We start from the raw sequence: 12,196 nt of genomic DNA on the forward strand, positions 1-12,196 counted from the left end.
GTAAATGATCACGTGAAAGAAATCCTGCCTTTTTAAGTTTTCAACATCATCAAATTACTCACAGGCTTTGAGAACAAAAGCATTTAGGCCCTTTTTGACGAAATTACTCGCAAATAATGAAAAAATAGTCTCTTTGGTTGTTTGTATATATATATATATATATATATATATATATATATATATATATATATATATATATATATATATATATATACAACAACATTACCTTGAGATACAACAATAACGAATTCATCATCTTCTTCACCATCATATCCTGAAGGGTTGATTCCCAAATCTTGTTTCGTCTGGTTTTGAGTTGGACTTCTTCCATGCTTTAAGATTGGCAGTCTCTTGGAATAGATTTGATCCAGCGAAAGATGGTTGGCATTTCCGCAACTTCTTCCGCTTGCCTTGGTCGTATTCCTCGTCCCTAAAATAATTTGTGAAACTAAATCAGGAAAAAGAAATAAAAGAAAGAGCAGCATGAGAAGATTTCACAATAATTTATATAAGACCATTTATGTATTAAGTTACTAACATAAAATTTTATTTATTTATTTATTACATTTCGAAGTGGCTGCTGAAGAATGCATGCAAGAGTATAAAAGGTCAAAGCCTATCTGCAACTGTTGACAGGACAAACAGTTGGGATAAATTGTGGGCATATGGATGTATCTCAAACAAAGAAGAACAGAGAGTAGACCTCTTCCAAGCAAACTGGGCATGGCAGCCGGATAGCTTATCAAGAGTGCCCTCAGCAAGTCTAGTCACATTACTCTGCAGGAATTTGTACAGTGAATATGTTTCTATCTATCAAACCAAGAAGACTGTTTTTGACATCAGATTTACACCTAATCATTATAGCCTTGAAGAAAAAGATGAAAGACACCGGTTACAAGTTATGAAGGTATCTTTTTTGTCATTCTTTTTGTGGTGTCAGTTGCTAATCGTCTGATTCATGAACAACAAGATCCGATTCTTAATTATTACCAACGCCGTTCTTATTCACAAGAGGGCTATGAAATTCCAAATTTTATTAGCCAACAACAGACAAAGCAAAAGAAAACAGTGATGAAGCATGTGGATTCAAGGACATCAGCATCACGCTGAAACATTAAAGCAGCAACTTCCAAGAAAAAACAGTTAATTGTATATCACCTTAGCTTAGGTTATTTCAAGGCCGCTATTTCTGATACCACACATTTAAAACACTCTAAACATATTAGCCATCCTGAAAGATCCTATAACAAAGACATTTAAGATTAACCAAATTTTCTTTGAGGGCTTGGTTTATGTGGAACAGTATCATTTCTCTTTTTATGGTTATTTCAATGTTAAATGCTTTTCTATGTTCTCTCCCATTTTCAATCCATGTTGTTCCCTTTCTCCTGCTTAAACCTAAAAAAATCTCCAAGCCTGTCTCACCATGGAAACCAGAAAACTAAACGGCATGACTCATTCCATTCTGGTGTTTTTTTCGTCACTCAATTAAAGCAACCCACACGGATTAATTCTAGATATTCTTTTTCAATGAATGAAGTCACAACCTAACCATAGAACTAAATAAACAATATACTTTTACTTCTACAGCTCTTGGACAATGAAAGTAGAACTAAGTCTGTCAGTCATCATAATTGTCATCCGAATCAAGGTGAAGAACATTACCATTCATCGAGTACATAACCAATACTGGTACTTCTTGAGCTTTCCGGTCCATTTAATTCCAATTTAGGTAATTCTGTATCATCCCACCTTGGAACTGCATGCCAAAAAGAAACTTCTAATTAACAAGCCATATTATTTAGAAAGAATGAACAGTAGTTTGATGACCAAAAGAAAAACAGAACCAAACCCTGATGCAGATACCAACCAGTTGTTTCTTTCAAACCCCCCATCATCAGTTTCAAAAAATCATGCCGAGGTAGAAGTTTATCATCTGCATCAATGACTCTTGAGCTCAACACTTTCTCTGCAGTATCCAAGCAAGTTCTCGGTAACTGATTAGGGTCAAGTACTGCATTCTTAATACTGTTGAGCTCCTCTCCACCAGCAACATTAAGTGATTCACCATTCGAGTACTTCCTCCACTTCACATTTTTGGCATTATCAGCTTTGATCAATCCAGAACAGGAGTGTTCTAAATGAGAATGTTTATGTACAGAAACATTTTCTGTGGCCTCAGAAGTTGATGCACCATGACTATCTAGGATGATATTATTATCTTTTGGTGAATTTTTTGAACTTAAATGGGGTTTTTTCCTTTTCTTGAATTTATTAATCAGACGCAGGTTTAAAGAAGAGAGAAACAGATGATTCCGACCAAAATGGAGGCCCACTTGTGGATATTTTGCAAGCTTCTTTGGCTTCAGCCCCATTTGTTTATCTATTTTGCCTTCTCCACACGCTTCCTCCTGAAGAAAGCTGCTTGGTGTACCTAGTCCCTTTGATATATCAACCAAGATGGGCTTCCCCTGCTCAGTAATATTTTCCTTACAGGATTGCAGGTTCAATGAGCACCTCTCATTGTGACATGTGGTCTGAACAGGGAAATAGGAAAGCGTGTTTATATTGAAGCAACAAAAAACTGGATGCTGAAAAGCACAAGAAAAACTATTATACCGCATTTGCTTCCTTCCTAATAAATCCATTTGTATGACTAGATTGGCTCAAAAGCCTAGTTTTTCCATTTTCTTCATGTATGTAGCTTACTTTCTTGCAAAGCACATCATTTTTCTTCAAAATTGCATTTGCAGCATCACCACTCTGAGATAGGAAAATGTAACAAAATGTCAAGCAAAGTGCAGTTGCAGTCAACCAGCATCCAACATCAAATGATTAAACATTTCTAAGGTTACCTTAGCAGCATCTCTTTCCTTGATAAGTTTGATTTCATTCTTCTGAGACTCAGGGTCAGGAGAGCCAGAGTTATTTGGCTGAGCAACAAGGACACCAGACTTGACCACTCCGTTACTGCCACCAGAACGATGACACTTTTCACTATCAGATCGACCACTTTGAGAAATAAAAGGGGCATCATTTTCACAAGAAGCCTTCGAGATAGCTTTTTCCACCACTGAATCTTTATTCACCTCCTGCAAAATGGTTCCAACAGGAGGTCTTATTGGGCTTTTTGAATGAATTACTGATGTCGATATTATCTGCTGTATTCCTTTTGGTAAGAAATTTCCATCTGATTGCAAAAAATAATTTTTTCTTATTACCTGGCTATTATTATGCAATTCTGGAACCTCACTTAGAGCATTGTTATCATTCTTTCGCAAGGTAGAAGCTGCTTGATGTAAAGGGTTAGGCGAGGAGGCGTCCACCAATCCAGAGTGAATATTAGTGGCATCAGTTCTGGTTTTGACAGAGATAGATTCAGAAGTGCTTAGTTTTCTCTCTGTTGCACTAATCTGAGCTGCTCCATTTGAGACCAAGGATGATGATTCAGGAATCAATTTCTTTCCAATGGCACTGGCAGAAATGTTATCTTTGCAGACTGTATTAATTGATCCCTTAGGTGTAGAGCCTCTATCACGGACATAAAATAGCATATAGGCTTTCTGCACCAAGACAATCTTTTCACTTACCTGGCGAACCTGCAGATGAGCGTCTGAAAGAATGATGAAAGGATCTCATTCACTAAAGATATAAGCACATTCAAAGTGAGCTTTCATCAAAAATTAATAAGAAAATCTGCAAAATCTATGCTGGTTGATTTTTTTCATTCAATTGATGTTTTCTTTTATTGTTCTGTCTGGTATCCTTTCTATTTAAGTGCACTAAATATGTTTCTAATTCCTTACTGAGAAAGAAACAAATCTTTCCTGCTCTCATGTCCCCAAAACTAAACAAACAAAAGATCTTCCTTCTTGTCTTTTTCCTTCCATGTTGCTTGTTTGCTTTTCTTGTGGTATTCTACATACAATCCATGTGCACGAGAAGGTAAGGCCAACCACTATCTAAAAGTTTTTTTCCATCAGAAGGGATATTAAAAGATTCTATTTTAAATCTGTATCTACATTTTAAAATATAATCATAAGAATATATTAAATGAAAATCAAATGTTCCGAGATTATCACTCTTTAGGGAATTGCATATACATAAAGTTGAAATAACCGGAAGTGGTAAATAAACTAAACCTGGTTATCATCAAGAGAATGCCACATTCCACTGGAGGTGCGAACATAACAATAGTAATGTCCAGAGTGAGTACTCCAACCTGCATGCACCAGTACACCATAAAGGGTGTATTTTAGATCTCCCCCCTGCAAAGATCAATATTAGATGAATAATCAGATTTAAAGATGAAACCATTTGCATATTTTAAATGAAGGGATCACTTTATAAAAAGTATATACAAACATGTTGATCGCTGACGAAAGGTTTCAGGTCAAGAGTGGGTTCAAAGGTCACTTTTTTGTCAATCTTCTGACCAGGAACATGAGAACCAAAACGCTTGAGGTGGATAGTGAGAACATATGGGGCCTTGTGAATGGTAAGTTGCTTAAGGGCCCTAACTTTTTCTTTGCAGCGTTGGCACTGGTACTGCCTCTGTCCTCCGTCTAATTGCTCCACTGCAGTGAAATGTGCAAGAGCCTTCCGCAAAGAGTCAGCCTTGACAATTTCAAGGCTCAAGTCTAAGAAGGGATCAAATTTACTGGAAGAATAGGAACATTGCATGCATTTGACCTGCAACACAGCATGCATGACCTTGGTTACATGCATATATTTCCATAATTCAAAGAAAACGAGAAAGAAAGCAATAAGAAGTTGACTTTGTTATAAACATTAGAGAAAGAAGGTGACATTTAAGCAAATATGAGGAAGAAAGGGTCTAAATGAATTAACAAAATATAAAGAGTGTGTGTCGATGTATCAATTAGTTTTACACTATCAAGATCAGTTAATTCTGGTCAAGTCTCCACTGGCTCTGTGGTTTCATTTGTGCATTTGGGAAGAAGAAACAAAATAGTTTAATGATTTGTCCAGTAAGGAGATTTTCCTAAAAGCTCAGCTTTTAGAAAAGATCAACATCAGGCTCGTGCAACAATTCATGGACCAACATCACCCCATGGTCTCAAAGCATGCTTTGTTCAATTCCTCAAGAAGTTTTCCTTAATGAACATTGATAGATGAGATTTCAATAATGTTCACAGAATGTTATCTGTCCCGGGAATTGATAGGTATTGGCTTGGAAGTCAATCCTTTGCTACCAGATTTGTTTGCTTAGACAAATTATTCCTTTAGGAAGAGGTATTTCCTTAACCCCTTATGTCCTTTGTTTGATACTCCCATAATAAGAGTCGCTATAGATTGTAAACTCATCAACATGAGATCCACAAAGTTACCTGGCTCCTGAGACGGCCGCCAAATATCTTGTGCACCAAACTTCTCTCATAAGCACTAGGGGACTCACTTGGGACTCCAGAGGGTAAACAACATTTGTGCATTGACTCGAGCAGGTTAACCATGTACTCATGTGCATCTTCCTGTCTGGAATTGCGAAAATTACGTGATATGCCTGTTTACATGGTTAAGGTTTGTCCAACCTTGGTCACCCAGGTCACAGAGGAGCAAGTTTTAACCTAATTTGAAATTTTCTTATTAGATAAAAAGTTTCAGTATTGAGATGGCATAAATGTATGCATAAAAGGATACAACGCAAGTTCTTGACAAGGTGAGAAGGTGACAATATTTTTCCACTCGACTGTAAAGCTGTGATGACATGATTCTGAAGAGCGCACATCGCACAAAATCCAGTTGTATGGCCTGCAGACAAGAATTAGGAAATTTTTAGTATATATTTGTTTCAAAAACACTAGCAAGAAACCCGATATATACAAGATGAGAAAGAGGGAAAAGAAGAACTCACAAGAAGATTTATGCTTCCCGCTTTGTAAATAAGCAGCAAAAGGCTCAGTGTATGTCAGGCATTGGATGACCGAATTGAGAAAACAAGTGTTGCCGAGATTCGCCAGACCAGCACCCTGCAAGACAATTAATTTTAAATTACTCGCCCAATAAAATTGAAACATAAAATGTTAGATTGCTGAAAGGGTTAACAAGATAGAATATGGAAAGGAAGATTTGGGTAAGCCATTTTGAACTTGAACTAAACTAATACCTTAAATGATCACAGCAAAAATGTCTAAGGAGGTAAAATTTGCAACCTTTTATATATAAACTTAAGCAAATAGAACCAAATCAGGTAATACAAAACTCATCATTGACAATTCGAATTACTCCTTCACAGAACGTGTCCAAAGTCTCAATCTCCAAAAGACTCCTCCCAGCAATACGTATATGCAGATGAAGATTATACATCGAGATTTTCCTTTTATAAAATAATGGAATCTTCAATCAAAACGCAATGGAACACGACTTACTATTCTCCGGAAGGTGATCCGAAAGCTAAGCTCAGGATCCAAACCGTGCTCGTAAAATCTACCCTCGCCCGATCGCGACGACACGGCCGCGGCTGCGCTCACCCCGGGCCTATCGGGACCCGAGCTGGGGTTTAGGGTTTCGAGGCGGAAATCCCCATCGGGGCTGGAGAAGGAAGAATACGGCTTCCGCGCGCGATGAAACTCGATCCTCCTCTGGAACAACGCCTCAACCTGAGAAACGGAACCGGAGGCACCCTCCGGCTTATTAGCCACCGACGATCCCGCCGACATCTTGAGCTCAAGCGGGGCGGGAGCGCTTAGGCTTTTAGCCCAGGATCGTGGAAATTGGGCAATACGGTCGCGAGACGACAGACGAGAGGGATGGTTTCGGCGCCGCTTCGCCGCCGTCTCTCCTACGGCCTCTCCAATCCCTGGCGGGCCGTGGCGTTGGCGTTATAAACCCCTGGAAGGATCCAACGGTTGGGGTGGCGTTGTCAGCCGAAACAGAGATCCAGACCGTTGGTTTCCACGAAGCGCATTCGGATTCGGATTCAGGCTGTCGCCGGGTGGGGCCCGTTCCTTCAGCCACGGGAACGCTGGTGATTGGTCCACGTGGGGATGCTTTGTTGCATGGGCTATTTTCCATATACACCCCTTTTCATTCCACTATTTTCATATGCATTTACACACATTTGCTCAACAGTCCAAACTATTTTTCATATGTACCCCTTACCAGACTAGTATTTGCATGTAGGATCATATTAATAAGCGTATACATCTCAATGTTACTTAGTTACGTGTATAACCTTCTTCAAATAGCAAGTATTTATTCTTATACGTCTTTAAAATTCACATCTACCGCTGATCAATTTCCTCGATCATCTCCGACCGTTCGTTGTAGACAATTCGGTGAAGACACTGAAAGATTGCGGAAATGTAAGAGAAAAGGTTAGCCACATGATGCATTAATCATGTGGAAATAATTTTGAACCGAGTAAAATGAATTAAAGTGCATAATAAATCATATAATTTTGCATGAAGGATTGACAAGGGAGGAGGGTTTTATAAATAAAAAAACCGTAGGCGTAGAGATCATCCGATGATAGACCAAAAATAAGGGAGATCATGGTTCCTATAAATTAGCTAGTCCATGAGTCCATAAGCACAAGATTAAGAGATCTATCAAAATATGTAATAATAATAATAATATTGAGTTGGGATGCAATAAATTAAAATATCTGAAGTTCCCAAGGGCATCGTCCAAAGAATTGACAGAGTTGATGTCACATCTCACACTTTAAAAAATATTATTATTTTATTATTTATAATTTATAAAAAAATTATTTTGAATTCAAATATTTTATATTTACAGCGCTAAATATTTTTTAACTAAAAAAATATTCACATCTAAAAAGTATAGTCCACTCAAATCTCAAATCTATTACAAAATAACAAATTATTCTAAAAATAAATATAGTATAAAAATATATTAGCAACCATGAACCTCCTAAAAATTTAAAAAATAATCTTTAATATTTATAATATGTATATTAATAATTTAATATAATAATAATATATCAATTCATTACGAAACTCATGTATTAAAAAATAATAATAATTCTTATACAATAAACATAATCATACATGATGACATATATAGCAGTCAAATAATAAAGATGTACATCACACTATATGTACTCTCATAACAACATATGAAGAGATATATTCTAGGGGATGAATTTTGCTTAATGGTATACGTAGAGAACTCATATCACACTTTCAATAATAAAATAGTATCTCTCATCGGTAAGTGAGAATACATTCATGTCAACATCAAAGAAAAAATTATCTAATTATCACATTTCATAACTGGCTAATTATCGAATTGAATCATTCTGCATACTTTCGATAAGAATATATAGTCAGTCATTATCATTCATTTATATTCATCAATTCATTGATACATGCATTCAAAAAATAATATGATAAAATATTATGATAAATCATACTTGATGTATGACTTGTTATACTATGTCCATTAGTAGCTCCACACCGATAGGCTTAACTTCTTTCATATATTACATTTTCAATATAGATCGTAACCACATATACTACATGTCAACCATAATATCAATATCATTAATTTAATATAACAAATTTAATAATCATTTTCAAATGATATATTTATAAAAATCTTTTAAATTCATCAAATCAAGATATTATATATTAACCTCTTAATAGTCCTTAATCAACTAGCATCATAATTAGGATAGCTTAATTGACTTGAATCGAACTCAATTCAATTAGAACTTAATAAAATCAATATTAAATCATTATATAACTGATATGGAATCACATAAGACTAGTTGAATTTAGATTTAATTGATCTTAATTAGGCCAAGTAGGCTTGAATCGGTTAAGTTGGTTTAGAATCATCCTATACTAACTCGAGGCAATCAAACCTATTTAATTCAGTCAACTAACGAGTTCAAACTAATAAAGAGAAAGGAATTTGGACTATATTACATAGTGCTAATTTAAACCGAATTGATCCACTCGAGCCATGGATAGGTTACATGTACTGTATATGTCTATTCCAAGTAATAAGTTGAGTTAAGATACAATAGACTAGATAGAGGGGCGATAGTGTATTTATCGTCAATCGTATAGTTGGGCGGGTATGTAGCTTTGCGATCTGGGTTGAGCCTCATTCACGAGTTATGTTGAGCCATGTTACTGAACTAGGTCATACTTGGCTCATTGGTTCAGTCTTATATAGTCACATGAGTTGAATCATACCTTATCATATAGACTCGATCGTGATCGGTCACATGAGCTAAATTGTATTTGGTCACATGAGTTATGCTATACCTAACCACATACTTTGTACTTAACAATATGGGTTAGTTTATACTTAGCACATAAAGCTGAACTATACCTAACAACATTGATTGAGTTATATATAACCATATGAGTTGGGTCATGCATAACCACATGGGTTACATCATACAATGGTGGTCACATGCTAGATTATACCTAACTATATGGGCTGATTTGGTCATGTAACTTAACTCATGTTAGATCTCAGTTTGACCCATCTTATTAAATTAGATTTTAATATTTTTAATTTTTTTAATAAATATTATAAAATAATAATTAATTTCGAGTCAAATTTTTATAAATTAACTAATTTCCATTCATGATTCCAAATATAAATCTAATTAAATTATAAAAATTAATTTCTTGAAACATAAATATGTCTAACTAAATGAATTAGTATTATTGTTAAATTAATTAATAATTTGATAGAATTTCTAACATATCCATATGATCAAGAAAATTAATTTTAATATTTTTCAATCATCTTACATAAATAAAAATGGTTAATAATTTAAATAAAATAATATATCATCTATGATAATTTGATTTATATTAAGAAAAAAATCATTAAGTTAATGTATCATATTGATAATGAGATAATCGACTAGTAGCACGAAGCATAACTATTAATAAAATATGAAAATGGGTCGATTTATTTTCTCTCTAGCTCGTAAAACTTTTGTCATTCTACCGAGTAAATGAGTAATTTTGTTGTTGTTTAGATGGTCTACTTTGGATTTATCGAGTTAATGAATCACTTGATTATTGTGTTTTACTATTTATTTGTACTCGAGTATTTTAGACAATCTAATAATAAAAATCGTTTGAATTGGTTTACAACAATTAACTATATGTTAAATATTTTAAAAATAATAATTTAAAATTATCAAGTTAATGAGTTAGTTATTTCATCAAATCGAATCATATGATGAATAGTATTAGAGATCATAAAGTATTTAACACATTAGGGGCTTAGATAAAAAAGAAAAAACCACCACCAAGCTTTTATCGTATGTGTATCAAACTAAATTTTAATTTTAGATTATATTGGTTCTTGATGATGGCAACAAGTACATGAACAAAGAAAGACAAAAGGGTTTCTAATAGGACGAGAGATGGAGGATGATGTAAATAAATAAATAAAATATACATTTTAATTTAATTATGAATCTGATTATTCACAATTAGTGTGACATCAAATCAAATCAAATCAAATCAAATCGATCGTCAATGCAAGGAGGCCTTGTGTAATGCAAGGGTCAGTCCGAGACGACTTGGCCGTCGTTACATGTGATCATCTACCGAGCCGAGACGACTCGGTCGCATTCCGAGTCTACCACGGTCAAGTGTTGCAGTCCGAGACGGCTCGACTGACGTTACATGTGACGTCAAAACAGATCCACACGTGCATCGCCACCGTAAGGATCGAGCCGAGATGACTCGGTCGCATTCCGAGTCCACCACGGTCAAGTGTGGCAGTTCGAGACGACTCGGTCGTCGTAGCGGAGTTACATGGAAGCAGCAACATAACGACTCAAAACCTATCAGAAACAAAAACGCTTTCCAGCTCTGGGTGGAGTGGCGTGCACGGCGGTGATGACAACGGCCTTTACACCACCGCGCAATAAGCAACGGTGATGGTGGTGGGGCGAATCCATTATACACGCCACAGCTCCCAAAGTGCTACTCTCATGCCTTCTTCTTCTTCTTCTTCTTCTTCTTCTTCTTCTTCTTCTTGGTATAAAAAGAGAAAGAAAAAACATTCCAGTGACTAAAGACATGATGGATGGCCTCATGGAGCAATCCCACATTTCATCCTCTAAGCATGTCGATGTTATTTTACTGTACACGATGAAGGTTTTGTGGATTATTTGCTGTGTAAAAGTGGCCATTGAAACTGTGATCAAGGAGCCAAGGAACACACAGCTTGATACATAACTATGCATTTGTTAGCACTATCCTTTTTCTATATCATCTCTTCTATTTTTTTTAAATAATATCTTTATTTTTTTAGGTATATAATTGATTTGATTAAAGTTAGAAGTTTATTTGGATCATTTAGAGTATTTTTGAACAGCTTTTATAATTTTTTTATTGTAATGATTATAACATCATAATAAGATAATGTTTTTTTTATTTTTATTCTAAAAATATTATTCATAAATTATTGTAAATATATATATTTGAATGATAGTATAATATATCACATGATTTTATTTGGCTTATTTATAGTAATTTTTTAATTTTTATAATATTTTTAAGTAGATTCTACAGTGTTTCTATTGTGATGATTAAAACACTATATTAGATGAAAAATAATATAAATATTTTTAAATTAGAAATACTATTTGAGGAAAAAAAAATAAAATAGAGATATCGATTGAGAAATATTAAAAAATACAAGTATTTTCTAAAAAAATACCCACATTTTTATACAGTCCAACTGGCCATCGGGTTTACTCCGATGAGTAGAAATTATATTTATGTATTTAACTGGATAATTTTTAAAATATTTTTTCAAGATGAACACTAAACTTTACGATTTGTAGTGTTCAATCGAAATTCCCAGTTAACGCAAGTCATCAGCCCTATGTTTCACACTAATTTCCATCAAAATAGATGGACTAGTAAGTTGACCTCTCTCTCTCTTTCTCTTTTTGACCTTGACTTGCGAACAGAGAACGAGGCAGCTTCAGATTAGTCTAATCGATGAACATGTTCCATCAACTCCCATAGTGGAAGTCCCTTTTGCCTACTCTGCAGGGAAGTTTGGAAGCTTCTCTCTCGTCCTGCAATTCCTGTCGTATCACCCTCACCTCACTCATGTTTCCTCGTCATCTCTCCGAATGGAAGACAGCATAGCCAAACTCATCACCTGAGTTGCCACCAGCCATGGCAGGGCACCATTCTGTGCTTGATTAAGCCTG

At 35.2% G+C, this 12,196-nt stretch overlaps 1 protein-coding gene across 2 annotated transcripts; it reads right to left on the bottom strand.

Annotated features, from left to right (window-relative positions):
• Positions 1–162: 162 nt before the first annotated feature.
• On the bottom strand, positions 163–6,809 carry LOC135606927 (ubiquitin carboxyl-terminal hydrolase 23-like). 2 transcript variants are annotated; one of them, XM_065098295.1, is made up of 12 exons: positions 6,390–6,809; positions 5,876–5,990; positions 5,662–5,772; positions 5,352–5,524; positions 4,366–4,692; positions 4,143–4,268; positions 3,222–3,599; positions 2,856–3,092; positions 2,620–2,763; positions 1,871–2,537; positions 1,666–1,759; positions 163–430 (listed from the first exon to the last, which is right to left on the bottom strand). In XM_065098295.1, exons 1-12 carry the CDS (start codon positions 6,678–6,680, stop codon positions 268–270), a joined length of 2,826 nt encoding a protein of 941 aa, XP_064954367.1. In that variant the 5' UTR covers positions 6,681–6,809; the 3' UTR covers positions 163–267. The 2 variants fall into 2 exon arrangements, with proteins under 2 accessions (XP_064954367.1, XP_064954368.1); XM_065098296.1 differs by lacking the exon at positions 163–430 and adding an exon at positions 755–777.
• Between the last annotated feature and the right edge of the window lie 5,387 nt (positions 6,810–12,196).

This window comes from Musa acuminata, chromosome BXJ2-3 (assembly GCF_036884655.1).
Source record: "Musa acuminata AAA Group cultivar baxijiao chromosome BXJ2-3, Cavendish_Baxijiao_AAA, whole genome shotgun sequence".
In the NCBI taxonomy this organism is placed as follows: Eukaryota; Viridiplantae; Streptophyta; class Magnoliopsida; order Zingiberales; family Musaceae; genus Musa; species Musa acuminata.